The 17754-nt window shown below is 55.5% G+C and overlaps 1 protein-coding gene across 19 annotated transcripts in view; it reads left to right on the top strand.

Moving 5' to 3' along the window:
- The window catches only part of TCF3 (transcription factor 3), a 37405-nt gene that overhangs the window by 16813 nt on the left and 2838 nt on the right, over positions 1-17754 (top strand). For 3 of the 19 annotated variants that reach the window (XM_037042387.1, XM_037042386.1, XM_037042395.1), the window contains 15 exons: positions 1495-1565; positions 1795-1876; positions 4573-4640; positions 6245-6377; positions 7400-7449; positions 8667-8769; positions 8853-9022; positions 9119-9248; positions 9776-9834; positions 9961-10039; positions 10855-10928; positions 11318-11479; positions 11562-11685; positions 14821-14956; positions 15120-15355. In XM_037042387.1, the coding sequence (XP_036898282.1) occupies positions 1495-1565; positions 1795-1876; positions 4573-4640; positions 6245-6377; positions 7400-7449; positions 8667-8769; positions 8853-9022; positions 9119-9248; positions 9776-9834; positions 9961-10039; positions 10855-10928; positions 11318-11479; positions 11562-11685; positions 14821-14956; positions 15120-15355 (1677 nt within the window). Of the gene's footprint in view, positions 1-1494; positions 1566-1794; positions 1877-4572; positions 4641-6244; positions 6378-7399; positions 7450-8666; positions 8770-8852; positions 9023-9118; positions 9249-9775; positions 9835-9960; positions 10040-10854; positions 10929-11317; positions 11480-11561; positions 11686-14820; positions 14957-15119; positions 15356-17324; positions 17552-17754 lie in introns of those variants that run through there. The other 16 variants (XM_037042388.1, XM_037042396.1, XM_037042397.1 and 13 more) reach the window with 15 other exon arrangements.

Here is a 17754-nt window from a genome sequence, read left to right as displayed (position 1 = left end):
GGGGTGGTAGACTTTACCCAAGGTCACCCCTGCCTCTATAGCAGCTCTCCTTCCAGAGCCCAAGTTTGGGGTTCAGGACCTTTTGGTACAAATACTCCCAAATCTGATAGTCCACAGAATGAATGGATTCCTAGAGACCCCCAACCTCCATCAAGTCCCCCACTGTAATCACATTGGAAATTTTTTATTAGAAAACAAAAACCTAAATGAGATCCATGAATATTCATCAGGATGGGAGATTAATATACATAATCATGCAAATTAGACAGCAATTAAAAACCAATTCTGGGGAGGGGAGGGATCATTAACACAATGCCACATTTCAGAAGGATACAGTTTGAAGGAAATTTTGTTACAGGTGAGCAGGGGAAGGCAGGAAATGTGGTATAGGATTTGGGGTGGAGGTACATGGGAACTCCAACATGCTGGGTTGGAAGTACAGTGGGAGGGGGATTGTGCTGGTATAGGTGCCTGCCCTCACTGCCCTAGGTACCCTCCTCCCCAGTTCTGTCAAGTGGGCCTATTCATAACCCCAGATGGTTATGGAGGGAAACTAAAGCACAGATAGGGAGGGGCCTGGGACTGCTCCCCTTCTGCATGTCCAGGCCTTGTGCTCTGTGGTCTCTGATGGATGGGGTGGGGACTCTGGCCCAGGAAGGATGAAGGATGTAGGCCCAGGCTTCTGCCCCATGGAGAAGGTTTCAAGTTATGGGTGGGTGCCTGGTGCCTGGGAGAGTGTCCAGGGAGATAAGGCCCCACCCTGCCCTGCCCTGTGAGACCAGGGTCCTCTCCCCACGCTGGTTAACCCAGGTTACACCTTGGGCCTCTGGCGTCCCAGTCTGGCAGGCCAATGGCAGGAGCCTTGGTTCATCCCTAATGTGGATTTAGTTCCACCTAGGAGAGGCTGCCAGCCTGTGCCTGGTGGGTAGTTAGTGGAAGCTACCACTATTACTTAAACAAAGGGATGGCCCACCTCCTGAACTGGCAGAGATGGGCAAGGGGAGGTTTGCAGTTTCCTAGGATCTAAGCTGATCACTCATGATCCACTCGCTTATGTCCTCATTAGCCTTTCTTGCAGGGTCAAGAGAGAATGAGCCTGATACAGGTGCCCCAACCCTTGTGGTCAGAGCTAGGACAGAGGGAGAGGCCTGGGGCTTGGGGAGGGAGGCTCAGTGTAAGTGAGGGGTCTGCCCAGGGTAGGCATGGTGGATAAGGTTTTGATGAATGGGTAGGAGTTTGCCAGCAATGATTGCTGGTGGAATTTTTCACTGAGCTGAAGGCCTAGAAGTATGGTAAGTGCCAGGGTGTCTGGTGCACTTGCCATTGGCAGTGCTGTCTGTGTGGGCAGAGCTGGAGGTGGGTGCGTCTAAGTAGGTACAGGCCCAGAAAGCATGTGGAATCGAGTAAGGGCTCCCCGCTGAGGTGGTGGGGAGCTGACTTTAGAGCTGGGTGGGCAGGGATAAGCGTGACCCTCTTTCTTTTTCTGTCCTGCAGGTCTGGAGGACCGGCCCAGCCCAGGCTCCTGGGCCACTGGTGACCAGAACAGCTCCTTCGACCCTGGCCGGGTGAGGAGCTGCTGCTGGGCCTGAGACCCTGTGTTTACCTTTTCCAGGGGAGGGGAGCATATGGGGAAACTAAGGCTCAGAGGGGGAAATTGGGTGCCAACTTGGTCTGCAGGGACTTTTGGCTTAGAGATATGGGTTAAAGTCATGACTCGGGCACTCAGAAGCTCACCTGTTTCCCCACCTGTAAAACAGCATGCCCCAGCACCCCTCATCCCCACCCATCTTTCAGCAGACATACAGCGAAGGCGCCCACTTCAGTGAGTCCCATGGCAGCCTTTCTTCGTCCACATTCCTGGGACCAGGGCTTGGAGGTGAGTGTCCTCAGAGCACAGCCCCTTCCCCCACCCCCGCGTGGGGACTCTGGGGCATGGTCAGCACACTCAGCAGCAACACTTTTGGACATTCACTTGGAACTGAGGGTGCAGGTGAGTATGGCCCTCAGGTCTGTAGGGGCTGGCCAAGTCCCCACCAGGAAGTGGACTTGGGCATCCTGGTGACTCAGGCACTTATAGCCTGCTCTCCCCAACCATGAGAATCAGAACTGGGCCAGGTTGAGGTTGTCCCCTTTCTAGCATTGGTTTCCCCACCTTTGATACAGGGATACTCACAGAACCTTCCTTGCAGCAGATAGTGATGTCTTACCCAGAGTGCCAGGTCCCACAGGCAACACCTTGCCCCCAGCCCATCTTGGAGATGAGCAAGATGCCAAGCAGGAGGCCAAGCAGGAAGGGACCTGGCCAGGGGTCTATGGCTGGTCAGGGGCTAGCCAAGACTGTGTCCACTGGGACTGTCAGGGATTTATTTGTTGTCCTGTGTGCCATCCTCCCATCAGGGGACCATGGCAGGAGCCCTGCTGAACCCTGGCACCCCCTTTCCAGTTCTGCAAAGCTGGCATCTCTGGGGCAAAGGGTCATATGCTGTTGTCCTGCATCAGTTCCCACCTCAGAGCTTGAGCTATAGGTGGGGTTTTCATTTTAGTTCACTGCCTGAGTCCTGAGATAGTGTCCTTCATGTGAAAGCTGGGTGGGATCTGTTCATCTCAGCATGGCCATTAGTGGTTTGTAGGCCAAGGTGGCTGCTGGGGGAATGAGTGTGTGGATGGGACCCTTGGCATGACTGACCAGTCAATGGGGGAACTGAGCCCAAAGGCCTTTGTGCTGAACCCTGAGAGGACAGTACCTTCCAGACCCCACAGGTCATTTGTCACTTGCCAGGCCCAGGACTGGGTGCACATTAGGGCTGGACAGACATGTGTGACTGGGGAGGAATCGTGGCAGGGGTCAGCATCCATGCACCCATTTCATGTGGCAAGAGTCTGCCCATTTTCCAGACCAGGAAATAAGGCTTGGCCCACGTGGCTTATGGTGGCCTCTGCTGGCCTCTGCACCTGCAGCTGTTCCCCTCTGCTGTTCCTTCCGCCTCTTCTGGCACAGGCAGTTCCCACGCTCAGCCTGGTCAACAGGGTCCAGACATAGCTGTGTCCCAGGTCCACCACATGCCCTGTGGCCAAGGAGCTCAGCGAGTGTAGCATAGAACCCACATCAAGCCCAGTGGGGAGGTGGGTGCAGCCTTGGTATCCCTGGGCCTATTTCTCAGCCCTGGATGGGGCTGGTATGGCTCACAGGCTTGGTGGCAACCATGGCAGGGTGACAGGCAATAAGGGCCCTGGGGGAGTGGGTGTGTGGACTGGGACATCCACTCCCCAAGAGGTAAGGCCAGTCTGTTCCCATGTGGCCCCAGCCTAGTCTACTCCTGATGAGACTCTGGTCATTTTATTCTCTGCTCTTTGTCCTCCTCCCACCTCATACCCTGGTATGCAGATCCAGTGCGTGGGTTAGGTTCCTGATGTATGCCCATGGGGCTCACGGCCTTAGCGTGGTCCTCTCCTAGAGCCCTAGCTTATCTTTGCCTCTCTCACCCTTCTTTGGAAACCCATATTTGACATCTGCCATATGCAGGGCCTAAACCATGGCAGCCCTGTCTAGCAGGGAGAGCTGAGTCTGGGAGGTGAAGCTACTTCCCTAGGCAGAGCCCAGAGCCCTGGCACAGCTCAGAGCCCCTGGCCAGGCCTGCCAGCTTTGCTCTCACCACCACTCTGAGAGGAAGGAAGTGCTGGTGTTACCCCATTGGACTGAGGGTGAGCCCCTCAAACTTCCAGGTCTCAGTTTGCTCATCCCTAAGAGGATCCAGTGTCGCCTGCCCTGAGGGGTGCCGGGTGTGTGTATGGCCCCTTTCCCTGCCACCAGCAGCCATTGCTTTGCTGTAGGAGCCTAGTTGAAATTGCACTTTTAAAATAAAGAAAACAGGAGATTTTCCCCCTAGCTGGAGAATAATACAAGTTAGTCAGCTGAGTGTCCTGATTTCTCCCTCATGTTGAGATTGGCACCCAGTGTAAGCCAATTAAGTATTTTCTTAAGAAGAAAAGACTTAAATGTCTTAGCTATTGATTGATTTAGGCACTTGCTTCAGGCAGGGCTGGATCCAGGCATCTATATAGCAGCAAGAGTCTGTCCACACTGGTGGCTTTCAGGCAATCTGTGTCCCCACAGCCCAAGATGTCACCTGCTCACGCAGGAGGGGCCCCTTCTCACCAAGTCACATGCTGGTTTGTGAACTAACCCCTGGCAGGGGCTCAGGTTCTAAACCTCGGAGACTCGGAGACTCCCTGCCTCCAGCCTGACCCCTGGGGAGTCAACATCTCACGGCCCTGAATGGAGGAGATGAAATTGGGAGGGCAGGGGTCACTGAATTTGTCACTATCATACCTCAGAATGGGATGGGGGGGGCCATGGTGGACTTGCATGCGCTCCTGTGGGTCATCATGGAGGGAATGCTGTCTGGCTGGACCTCTGCTTGTCTGCCAGTCCAGTGGGGAAACCAGCATCTTACCTGGTTTTCTCAGTGTTCTGTACGTGTGGAGCCTCTGCTGTATGCAGGCACATGCCAGGTGCCTAGGACACTACCTCCCTGGGGTCGGCTCTGAGTGACCCTCTTTTCTTCCCCCCAGGCAAGGGTGGTGAACGAAGCACATACACTGCCTTTGGGAGAGATGCAGGTGTTGGGGGCTTGACTCAGGTGAGGCTTTGTATAGGGTGGGGGCCTCTGGGGCCCATTAGCACCCAGGTATCTGCCGAACCCAGAGAATGGGATATGTGGGACCCCAGTTTTCACACTGGAGGGTCATTGCAAATGGGCAGGGACAGATCAGGGGTTGGAGGGGATGCCATGGAGGCTGCAGTCACTGTTCCACCCATCCCTTTCTCACCTACCTACCTTCTTAAGTTTTTAATTTTTAAAAAGTTTATGTATTGATTTTAGAGAGAGGAAAAGGGAGAGAAAGAAACGTTGATTTATTGTTCCACTTATTTATGCATTCATGGGTTGACTCTCGTATGTGCCCTGACCTGGGATCAAACCTAAACAGATTGGTCACAGTTTCCTCCCTTGATATGTGGAAGGGTTCTCTGGCTGAGCCAAGTCCTGGTCATTCTTCCAGCAGCAGCTAAAATAGCATGGGGTCCAGGGGCAGGTTTTGCTGGCCAGGAGTAGACAAGGACAGGGGAAGGCAGGGGAAGCTACAGCTTCATGGCCCCCCAGCCTAGGGGCCACTGGACACAGCTGGAGGTGCTCAGACACCAGCATACAGAGAAGTTGAGGCTGTCCCAGCTGCCCTGGGCCCCTGCCCCTCGCTCTTCCCAGAGAGTTCGCCCCACAGGCCCCCAGGCAAACCTTTACACTTGCCCCAGCTGTAAGGCTGACAACATTGACTGGCCACAGTGGGCACATGTGGCCTCTTGTGCTTGTCACCATTTGGGCATCCTCCCTGCCATACCCAAGGGTTTCATTCCTGTTCTGTGCTGTGCCTGCTGAATCTCAGGCTGCAGCTTGGCCTTGTCCCAGGTGGCAAGATGACACAGGTGACCACCTGTGAGCACATCAAATGTGAGCCAGAGTGGCAGCAGATCACCAACTGGGCACCAGGCCCAGTGCCAAGGACAGAGCTCATAAGGCCCCCGTTGGTCCCCAGGGCTCCACCTGAGCCAACACACCCATTTTACAGATGAGAAAGATCAAGCATAGAGCGTCCACTTGCATGGAGCCTTGAACTCCAGTCACTCATGCTCCCAAGGGAATAAAGCTCATTTCAGATTAGTTATGAAGAAGTAAACCATCTGCCCTGGCTGGTGTAGCTCAGTGGATTGAGTGCAGGCTTGCAAACCACACAATTGCGGTTCGATTCCCAGTCAGGGCACATGCCTGGGTTGCAGGCCAGTTCCCAGCAGGGGACCCACGGGAGGCAACCACACATTGATATTTCTCTCCTTCTCTCCTTCCCTTTCCCTCTAAAGATAAATGAATAAAATCTTTATTAAAAAAAAAAGAAGTAAACCATCTACTGTAAGAAAAAATGCGCAAACTAAAACAAGCAGATTTGTCTGACGCCTAGACAGACACACATGTTTGTATGTTCTGCATCCCAGAACGGGGGTCGGGGGGTTTGTTAGACTTGCTGGCAACTGTTTTTCTTAAGAGTAATACTGCAGCAGCATACAGTAGCTGCACAACAGTTGTCAGGTGAGAAGTGTCTCAGGCAGGGGTCACTGTCACCCCTTGGATGGCCAGGCTGGGTGCTGGATACCAGCCCAGCCCCTGGTGATGACTTCCCCTGCCCTCCCCAGGCTGGCTTCCTGCCCGGCGAGCTGGCCCTCAGCAGCTCTGGGCCACTCTCCCCCTCAGGCGTCAAGAGCGGATCTCAGTATTACTCTTCCTACCCCAGCCATGCTCGGCGGAGAGCCGCAGACAGCGGCCTGGGTGAGTGAGTCCGCTGTCAGGGCTGATGGGCCCAGGGGTGGAGGACATGAAAGGGATCAGCCCCACTCTGTGCCTCTCAGGCCCTGGACAGACTGGGAGATCAGATGGATAAAGGGATGGGTAGCGAGCCTAGAAGGAAACAGTGGATTCTTGTTATTTGTAGAGGTTTTGTCCTACGAAGTCACCATGAACACTGATCTCCTGGGCAAGTGCAAGGGTAGGTTCCTGCCAGCCTCGAGTCACAACAAATGAATACCTAACTCTGTGTCAAATGTCTTTCTCTCTAAAGACACCTTATTTCACATAAATCATAGATTCATTAATAGAACTTGCCCATGGTGCTGTAACTTGGGCTTGAGTGTGGCCAATCTAATACATACTCTTCATGTCCCAATAGTTTTTGCACCCAGGGGACGGTAGCCAGCACCATGGCACCATACACCCATGGGGAGTGTTTTAAGCAGCAAAATCCCCACGAAGAGCATGAAAATCAAGGTTCCCAATAGACAGAAAGGGACCCTGATTTGTAGTCAGAGCTGGAATTGGAAGGCAAAGCACCGCCTAGGCCCCCTCGATGGGCACGTGCATGGTAGCTGCCCAGGTTTCCCTAACACTGCATGTGCAAGTCTGGGATCTGTGAATAAAGAGAATCAGCAGTTGGGGTTGGGATAGGGGCAGAGTGGAGGGCTTTGGAGCAGAGCTGTGGCTGAAGTCCCCGTTTCCTCCCTGCTCCCCGGGCTCCCTGCCACAGGACCCTGCCCCAGCCGGCCCCGCCCCCCACCCCCTCCCCCTGTATGGTTCTTGCATGTTGTCAGACCTCTGTGTGCAGGCCCAAGCCCTTGTTTAAGTGATTCCATTAAAAGGGAAGCTCAAGGGCCTCTTCTGTGATGTATAGGGGTGGCTGTCTCCTGACACCCCTGGGGATAGACACCCCTGGCCTTAAAGGATTCCTGTGCAACCCTAGCTGGATGGGGCAGGAGCCAGGCTGGACAGGGGTGGCTCACTCCTTTTACTCCGAACAGACACACAGCCCAAGAAAGTCCGGAAAGTGCCGCCAGGTCTTCCATCCTCGGTGAGTGGTGGGGTGGATCAGAGGCCACGCAATGTGTGTGTGGGGGGTGGGAGTGCGGGCTGGGCTGTGTGTGCTGCTGTAGCTGGGAACGTGTGGCCTCCTGAGTGTGGGTACATAGGTCCTGGGCCAAGACCCCCTGCTAGACTGGACAGTCAACTGGACTTCTGCCCCGAGGCCTTAATTCTGACCAGAGACCACCTCTCAAGGAGTTTGGAAAGTTCTTCCTAGGGTCTAGTCTCAATCCTCCTGCTTTAGGAGGTCATGTCCTGTGGTGCCATAGAAAGAGTGTGGATGGGGTCCTGTGGGTGGAGCAGGTGTGGACACCTTGTGGGCCAGTTTGGAGGTCCAGCCCCAACTCTGTCCACCCAGGTTTGAGCCTGCCTGTGTCCATCCCTGCCCTCTGCCTGGAGATTGGCAGGTACCAGGCCCAGCAGATGGTGCTGGGCCATTCACACTTTAACCATGGGAAGAAAAGGCATGTTGTCTGTTTCCTTGGGTTGGCTCTGCGCTGGCCTCCAGGACCCCTTGGGCCTAGAGGTCAGACAGAGCCCCCCACAGATAAACTCAGGCTACCGGCACAGGGTTCTTGTCAGAGGTTGACATTGCACAGCCAGGAGGTACAGTCGGGCTCAGGTGGTTTTCAGACTTGATTCCTGATGCCACTGACTCCCCCATTTTTTGCACCTAAATCCCACCCCAATTCCTAGAGCTGAGAGACCCTTGGGCCCACCTCATCATGCCAGCACTTACTGTGTGCTTTACTGTATGTACTCCAGGGCTCAGGCAGACATTATCGGTTGATCCCAGCACTTTGTCCTGGGCCCCGCCTTAGTTTCAGGCAGTGCTCACTGCTCAGAGTTGGCACTGATCCTAGAAGACCTTTGCTATCTCCCTGCTCTGAGACACCCCGGGTGGTATGTTAATCCAGGGCCCTGTCTCTAAGGTCCCTAGGTCTTATATGATCAAGGATGAGGCCAGGGAAGTTCCAACATTGGGGGAACAAGGAAGGAGGAAAGGCTGGGCTTTAATGGATCAAAAGGAGTTTATTGGATTAAAGAGGGAAAAAGAATTCTCTGCAAGAAGTCCAGCTCTGGAAAAATGGACTGGTGGGTCAGACTGCTGTCCAGGTGGAAGGCAGGACTGGGGTAGGGGTGAGCTAAGGGGTGGGCATAGGTTAGTCCTGCCCTTCTTGTCCATGCCCACCTGCCTGCCAACAGGTGTACCCACCCAGCTCAGGTGATGACTACGGCAGGGATGCCACCCCCTACCCATCTGCCAAGACCCCCAGCAGCACCTACCCAGCCCCCTTCTACATGGCAGGTACGTGGGAGCTCACCCAAGATGGCTAGGACAGGGCCCAGGTCCCTCTGCCCGTCTACCTCACTATCCCCTCCTCTCTACAGATGGCAGCGTGCACCCCTCGGCTGAGCTCTGGAGCCCCCCAGGCCAGGCAGGCTTCGGGCCTATGCTGGGTGGGGGCTCATCCCCACTGCCCCTCCCGCCGGGTGGCGGCAGCTCTGTGGGCAGCGGTAGTGGCAGTGGGTTTGGTGGCCTGCACCAGCACGAGCGCATGGTAGGCCCCTCGGGATGGAGTGGGGGCCTGCATTTGGGTAGCACCCTGTCTGATCCCCTTTGACCCCATCTGACCTCTGACCCCATCCCACCACAGGGCTACCAACTGCACAGTGTGGAGGTGAATGGTGGGCTTCCAGCTGTGTCCACTTTCTCGGCCCCCACAGCTGCCTATGGCAGTATTGCCAGCCACACGCCCCCAGTCAGTGTGGCCGACAGCCTCATGGGTATGGCTCCCTTACCCCACTTTCATGGTCCCTTGTTATTAACAACATCCTCCCTCTCCTGGGATCAGCTGGGCTCTTCCTCCGAGTTTCTGATGTTTGAAAATGGCTTATCACCTTGAAATACTTTCCATTTAACCCCATCCTGCCTTTTGTGCTATTGTTGCTGTGTTTTTTTAGTGATACATTACTTTTTTAAGTCTCACCCCCACCCCCCCCAAAAAAAAGAAAAATGACTGCACAGTGAATTTCCCCACTTCACCTCTGGGAAAACTGACTCAGAGAGGGGATCTCTCACTTCAGGGACCACAGTTTGCCTGTCTCCAGAGCCTCGATAGGGGCAGATGGCGAGGTATCAGGCAGAAATCAGACTAAAACTGGGGTCTGCCCAGACCTGAGCTTGGGCATCCATGCCCAGCAGCTAAGTATAGAAGGGAGCTTCCTGTCATCTGTGGCATCCAAGCCAAGCCAAGCAGAGTGGTGGGGGTGCCTAATACTTGAAGTTGGGTCTCACTTCTGTACACCCACAGGCTCTCGAGGGACTACAGCTGGCAGTTCTGGGGACGCCCTTGGGAAGGCACTGGCCTCGGTAAGGCTCAAGGCAGGGGTGAGTTGGGATGGGTGGGTGTAGCGGGGTGGCTGGGCCAGTGACTGCAAGAGACCAGCCCCTAACCGGCTTGCCTGGTGGTCCTATCTCTCCTCATCCCCATTTCAGATCTACTCTCCGGATCACTCAAGCAATAACTTCTCATCTAGCCCCTCCACCCCCGTGGGCTCCCCACAGGGTCTGACAGGTCTGTACTGGGTGCTGGGTAGGAAGCCTGTGTCTGCTGCCTCCAGTCTAGGATGGGTGGGTAGGTGGGAAGGAGTCAGGCTACATCATGGATTGGGGAACTGCGTAGACCACGGGCCTTGAAGTTTATGTTCCTGTGGGTATCCAGCAAGGCTTCCTGGAGGAGGTCTCTAAGCCGGGAGTCTAGGCCACACAGCATGGCCAAGGCCAGGAGGCGGGACCCAGCAAGTCTGTGCTGGTGAGTGTGAGGAGCACGAGAGGTTCAACAGATTGAATATGTGTGGAGATGCCCGATCAGAGGAGTGGACCTGAGGCTCTCACCCGGACTCCAGAACCTGCACATATTGGTGTTTGTCCCTGCAGCAGATAGTTAGGCATAGTGTATGCCCTATGCTTGCTATGCCAAAGGGGCCAGGTCCTCTCCTATTCCTCCCTTCTCTGTTCCTTGCAAGGAGTAGTGAAAGCAGAGAGTTTTAGAAGACCTGCGTGCGTAGTGGAGCAGGACTAGAAGGAACTGACTTTAAGGGCACATATTGTGTGCCTCTGAGCCAGCAATCTTCCATGTGGGGAAAAGGGGGTTGTTGATTGTGCACAGAGGAAACAAGCTTGGGAGCAGTGAATCTGCTTGGACTTAGTTGGACTCACAGCCCTACAACAGCTCTGTGGATGCGGGCGCCCCCGTGTGGCCAGCCTGGGTTTCAGGCCACTCAGCTTCCTCAACCCTGCCTTCCACATTCCAGCCTCCCTCTCCCTCCCTGGATCAGGCTGCACCAACACTTTTAAGTTCTCCATTCCTGTGTCTCCTACCCTTTCCAGGGACATCACAGTGGCCCCGAGCAGGAGCCCCCGGTGCCTTATCCCCTAGTTATGACGGGGGTCTCCACAGTCTGGTGAGCTTCCAATATGGCTGGTGAGGGAAAGGGGTGGAGGTACTTGTAGACAGACATGGGGTACATGCGGACAGGCATGGAGACGCTGGTTCCCAGGGCACAAGAGGCAGCCAATGGGGGTGGCTCAGCATTTCTGCTGTGGCTATATTTCATGTGACTTTGAAAATAAGTCCCATAAGAGAGTCATTAGATCTCATGTGACCAACAGTATTTTCTTTAGGGCACAGATTCCCCTTTGACAAGAACAAACTTTATGATTAATTTGTTGGGAATAAGGTCCAGCACTATCTCCATGGCCAGTGCAGGCACATGTTTCAGGCCAGGTCACATAGGTCTAGGTGGGGGGTCCTGGCAGCCAGGCCACTCCCCCCCTCCCCCCACCCCTACAGCAGAACAAGATGGAAGACCACCTGGACGAGGCTATCCACGTGCTCCGCAGCCACGCTGTGGGTACCTCAGGCGACATGCATGGGCTACTGCCTAGCCATGGAACACTGGCTTCGGGTTTTGCTGGCCCTGTCATGCCACTAGGTGGGCGCCACACCAGCTTGGTGAGTTCTGGGCAAGGGAGGGGCCCGAAGGGTGGGCAGTGGGAGCCCTGCCAGCCCTGACTCTTCTACTCCCGGTCCCTAGGTTGGAGGCAGCCACTCAGAGGATAGCCTCCCCGGCAATGGCAGCCTCATGCACAACCATGTGGTCCTTCCCAGCCAGCCCAGCACCCTCCCCGACCTCTCTCGGCCTCCCGACTCCTACAGTGGTAAGTGCCAGTATTGTGCCTGGGCAGAGTGGCCAGCACCTTCAAGTCACCTATGCTCTGGCTCCTCTTCTGGGGCTCAGTCACTGGGCACCACTTCTTCCTCTGGAAACCAGGAATGACAGGGCTTGTGACACGGTGGAACAGCCAGGGTGGACTGTTCACTCACTAATAGGATGGGGCTTGGGACAGACCCCGCTCTATTCCAGTTGAGGAAATGGAGGCACAGTGGGAACTGGGGAAGCCCTTTGAGCATGGGTGGAGGCCAAGTAGGTGTGGTTACTATCACAGGCACCTAGAGTCTTAGGAAGGCTGGCACAGTCACCGGTCATCTCTTTCTGGAAGCAAGGCGGAGCGGCAGCCTCCAGCCTGGGCTTCGGTGCGGTGGTGCTATAGCCCTCAGAGCGCCTGCGTTTTATTCAGCCATCCGGTCAGTGAACTGAAGTCGCCTGGCAGTGTGTAGCAGTGCCCAGTATGTGCCTGGTGGCTCTCCAGGCTCCAGGGAATAAAACATGGAGTCCAACAGAGAAAGCACCACCCTCCCACTGTGGGGAGTGGGGAGGAGACAGGTGTGAGAAAGTAGGGAGGGGAGGGGATGCAGAGGGATGGTAGTTTTAAAGATAGTTGGAATAAAAGGGTTGTAAGGTGCAAGCAGAGCCAGGGAGGAGCAAAACTAGGAGGGGGCACCCCATGCAAAGGTCCTGGGACAGGACCAGGCCTGGAGCAGAGTAAGTGAGAGGAGAAGGTGAGGGCAGGTAGGGGAAAGTTATGTAAAGCCTGTAGGCCATATAAAAGCCCAGAAGTGTTGGGCTTTTACCCTGAGGAGGGTTGGATCCCTGGAGAATTATGGGCAGAGGAAGGACAGTACCAGGACCAGGTACCATCTAGTGGCTTTGGGGAGGACAAAGCTAGGGAAAGGCAAAGGCAGGACCTGACCTGGGTGCTTACTGGTACCCTTTGATGGCTGCTGCTGTATAGGGATGACAGTGGGAACCAGGGATCAGGGCAGACGGTACTCTGGTCCTGGAGGGATAGCAGGGGCCAGATGCTGGGGCCTGGTCAGGGCACAGTGCGTGGGTTTTGGATATTCTGAAGGCAGAGTTCACAGTGAGGCCTGAGTGTCATCGCACTTGGTGGCGTTCAGAGGTAAAAGAGCCTAGGTGGGGCCATAGGCAGTGCGCGGACAGAACAGAGTCCAGGCCTGAGTGTCAGGCCAGATTGGGACAGGCAGCTGTGGGAGGTGAAGAAGGATGAACTGTGTCAGATGCCAAAGTGAGGACCCAGGCACTACACTGACTAGGAGTCAGAATGACCTGGGCAGGGGCAACACCAGTGGAGTGCTGGGATGTTACTGTCCAGGAAGCAGGAGTGGAAGAGGGTGAAGTCAAGAGGGTTTCTTTAAAGACTGAGGTAACATGTTTGAAGGTTTTGAGGCCAGCAAGGGGAGGCCATTGGTGAGCAGGACGGCTGTCTGCTTGGTAGGTGGTCTTGTGGCAGGGTTCACAGCACACACCAGGAATCAGGTCTCATCGCGGCCAGTCCCCAGATCAGTTAATGCCAACCCTGCTACATAGATCAAGGGAGACAGGCCCAGAGAGGGCCCAGGGACTCCCCTCCAGGCGGTGGTTGAGCCTGGCCTCCACCTACCCACCCTTACATCAACCTTGAAAAATACACCACATCAGGTGACAGTAATGTGATGTTGGTACGTGACAAGGCTGCTTAATTTACCAAGCACCCTGGGAATCCACCATGTAACCCAAATTAAACCAGGCTCTCTCATACCTGCCTGGGGACCCTCTCCCATCCTATCCCCACTCCCACCCCCACCCCCAAAAGCCAGCTGGCTTTTAGAAAGAAGTCATTGCTGTCGTGTTTCTCAATTCTGTCACTCCACACTCAGAGTCTCACCCAGAGGCATCGGGTAGTATCTGGGAACATCTGTGGTTCTCGTGACCGGGGGTGCTCCTGGCATTGAGTGGGTGGGGCTGGGGATGCCACTCCTCATCCCACGGTGCTGAGGAGGGACCCTAGGCTTCTGTCTGCAGGGTCTCCACCTCCCCTCCCTTCCCTCCTCTTCAATTCATTCACTGAAGAACCCTGGGCTGTTTCCCGTAGTCGGCATTTTGCCATTTTGGCCTTCAGTGTAGTTGAATTCAGTGTAACTGTTTCCCCTGAAACCACATATTTTGTTTATATAGTTTCTGGACTTTCAAACATCAACATCCTGCCAGTGTTCTTTTGCATCTGTTTGCTTACTCATGTTGGTTGTCAGATCTGCCACCCTACAGGTGGCTGAGAACAGGCCTAGGGCCTGTCTAGGACATTAAGTCGCTTTCCACTCTCCTTCCATCAGGTGTTTTCTGGAACATGTTTCCTGGAGCATGTGTACAAGAATTTTTCAGGTGTGGCTCCAAGTTATGGAATTTCTGGGTATACATGTGTCTGTCCACCTGTTCCAGACCACACCCAGCTGTTGCCCAGAGTGGTCACACCACCGTGCTGTGTCATAAGCAGTCCTTAGAATTGTCAGGTCACTCCATTCAGCTGACTTTCTGGGTGTGACGTGTAGCTCAGTAGTCCTCATTGGGAATTTCATGTTGATCTAATGATGCATATTTCCATAAAGCCATGCCAGTTTCCATGCCTAGGAATGCCTGCTTGATGCTTTGCCTGTTTTCCTATTGAGCCATCTGTCCTTTTATTGATTTGTAGGAGTCCTTTACATATTGTGGAGACCCAGCCTTTGTTGGTTTATACGTGACAAGTACCTTATATCTTGTGGCATATCTTCTTTTGGTATCCTAGTGATCAGAAATGTTCAGTTACGATACAGTCACATTTATCAATTTCCTTGGAGAACAGCTCTTTAGTATTTTATAAAATAGTTCCCTACCCCTGGGCAGCATTGCAATTCCCCTGCACTTCCTTCTGAAGGTTCCACCTGCAGACCTTGCCCATTGCAGATCTTTGTCTATAATTACGTGCCTGTTTGTAAGGTAGGTGCCCCCCCCACACACACACTGTAAATAAAGGCCTGGCCATCCCAGGAGAGCTTGTACATTTCACAAGAGGGTCAAAGGGGATTTGTCAAGTGGCCTCGGAGGTGGCTGTGCCCTAACCCCCAGCCTGTTTCAGGACTTGGTCACAGGGCCACCACCTCAGGCACCGGCGAGATCAAGCGAGAGGAGAAAGAGGATGAGGAGAATGTGTCGGTAGCCGACAACTCCGAAGAGGAGAAGAAGGAGCTAAAGGCCCCCCGGATCCGGACCAGGTGCCAGCCCCTTCTCAGCCCCTGCCCCACCCGTCAGGACACAAGCACACGCACACAGTGCTCACACCAGTGGCGCTCACACCGCGAGGCATCCGGCGGGCCCTGCGCCTGTTCCCCGCCTCACTGTCTCCCTCTGGCCCCCTGGCCCCCCCCACCCCCATAGCCCGGACGAGGACGAGGACGACCTTCTCCCCCCAGAGCAGAAGGCTGAGCGGGAGAAGGAGCGCCGGGTGGCCAATAACGCTCGGGAGCGACTGCGGGTCCGAGACATCAATGAGGCCTTTAAGGAGCTGGGGCGCATGTGCCAGCTGCACCTCAACAGTGAGAAGCCCCAGACCAAACTGCTCATCCTGCACCAGGCCGTGTCGGTCATCCTGAACCTGGAGCAGCAGGTGCGAGGTCAGTGGGGGCGCCGCTCCCCTCCCGTCGCCTCTGCCCCCTGCTCTCTCCTCCCCCTTCCTGGAGCCCGCCTCCCCTGCAGTGACTGGTCTCCTCTCACAGTGACCATCTCCCTACAGTGACCGTGCATTGCAGTGACCGTCCTCTCCCCAGTCATTGTCTCTCCCAAAGTGGCTCGCCTTCCCCCCACAGTGACAGTCCTCCCATCCTGTACTAGCTGCCCTCTGCCTCATCCCAGTGTCCCCTCTGGAATCAGAGGATGAGACTCTGGACCCCTAGCCCTACAGACCTGGGCACTTGGGCTCCAAATGCTATCCTGGGCTCTAGGGACCCCTGCCCACCCCTTCCTTCCCAGGATGCCCAGAGCCTGGCCAGCAGGTGCCAGTGTCTCTTGGGGCCCAGAGGCTGTCACTGTTACTCTGAGCAGGCACCTTGTAGGACCCCATTAACCCCCATCTGCAAGGGGGTAACTCCCTTCTCCCCCAGACCAGCTTCTTCCTTAACTCCTCCCCATCCTGCATACCCGTTAACCCTTTTTCTCCTGCAGCACTGTCGCTTGTACTGGAGCTGGGGCTCTGGCCCGCCCTGCACTGTCCCCCTCAGCTCTCAGGTTTCCGCATCCGCACTTGGTGTGGGCACCATGCCGCGTCCGCCTCTCTGCTCTCTGACTCTTGCGCTCTTCCCCCACCCAGCCTGTCCGTCTCTGCTTCCACCGGCAGCCCCTCCTTACCTCGCACTTGCTGCCCGAGCACTGGATGGCTGGTGGCAACCTCAGGCCCTTTCCTCTGCAAAGCCCCTAATGGAGACTCGAGGGAAGAAAGGGGACCGAGGAGCACCAGCCTCCGGGCCTGGCTGTCAGTTTGGTCTGCGCGCTTGTCCTGGGCTCCGGGGCCAGCAGGCAGGGTGAGGGCAACAGCCCCCCCAGCACAGGAACAGGACAGGACACCAGGGCTCCAGGTTCCTGTGTCTCCGGCACATGCTACATGCCAGGCCTTTGCTCATTTTTATTTTATTGCCACAACTGAGAGTGGCGGGTATCCTGATTTCAGTTAGCCTCTATCCTACCGAGAAAGAAAACAGAGTGAGGTCACTTATCCAAAGCCACGTGGCCATGCAGCAATAGGGACTGGGCTGGGTGTGGGCCAGGCAGGCAGGTGTCTGGGCCCCAGTTCCAGATTCTTGTGTGGGAAAATGGGCTCAACTCAGCACCCAGCACACACAGCGCTCCATAAATTGGAGCCACCACAGCAGTCCTAAAAGCAGAAGCCCCAGGCCCAGGGAGCTAACTCCCAGCCCCAGGGTGGAGCCTCTGGGCAGGACTCACAGTGGGTGCTCCAGGCCCAGCTGTTGGGCAGCCAGAGTCCAGTGTGGGGGTCTTGGAGAATATGAGCTGGTTGTCTCTTTGTGGGATAGACTGAGTGTTCTGGACCATTCCTCAGCCCCAGGGTCTCCCCAGGCCCTCCCACCCTAGCTGATCAACCCAGGCAGGTCCAGCTCTCCCTCACCCAGCAGGTGACTGCTCTGAATGGGGAAGGTCGTCACCCCAGAGGGGCACCAGGCCTCCCCTGCCTTCCTGGCCAGTCCTGAGGCATGTGGGATGGACAAGGGATAGATGGAAATCAAGGCCCACTTCCATTTCTATGAAATGTCCTAGTGACGGTTGGGCCTTGACCCAGGGACATGACACAGCCTTGCCTAGAATGGACCACAGGCACACTGTCTGTGGTTTCTGGTCCAGGAGCACGTTTTCATGGGCCTGAGCATGTGCACACTAGGCACATGCACTCATGTCATGGTGCCCACCCACACACACAAGCCACGAACTGGCCCATGTGGTACAGTACACGCTCATACACAGCCATCAGAGGCTCTCCCCACAACCCTGGCCTTGCCCAACCACCTGCCCATTGCTTGGGGGGCTCCCCACCCCCTACACATAACTAACAGAGGCCCTGGTGCTATGACCCAGCAGTACGGAGGAGGTGCTGTCCCTGGAGGAGAAAGACCTGAGGGACCGGGAGAGGCGTATGGCCAATAACGCGCGGGAGCGGGTGCGTGTGCGGGACATTAACGAGGCCTTCCGGGAGCTGGGGCGCATGTGCCAGATGCACCTCAAGTCGGACAAGGCGCAGACCAAACTGCTCATCCTGCAGCAGGCCGTGCAGGTCATCCTGGGCCTGGAGCAGCAGGTGCGAGGTAGGCACCCAGGCCAGGAGTCCCCCCCCATCCCCTTCCTGACTGCATGCTGATGGTGCTTCACTGGAAATGGGTGTGCACTAGCTCCTGGGCTCTGTCTGTGACTCAGACTCAGACATCCCCCAGGTCACCCAACTTGTCTTTCCAACCCCCCAGCCCTGCACAGCCTCCTCAGGGAATGGGAGGACAAGTTAAGAAATGCA

The sequence above is a fragment of the Sturnira hondurensis genome, unplaced genomic scaffold, assembly GCF_014824575.4.
Source record: "Sturnira hondurensis isolate 20B ecotype Veracruz unplaced genomic scaffold, ASM1482457v3 Scaffold0003693, whole genome shotgun sequence".
NCBI classification, from domain to species: domain Eukaryota; kingdom Metazoa; phylum Chordata; class Mammalia; order Chiroptera; family Phyllostomidae; genus Sturnira; species Sturnira hondurensis.
Note: the sequence above shows the minus strand (reverse complement) of the source record. Positions and strands in the feature narration are given on the sequence as shown.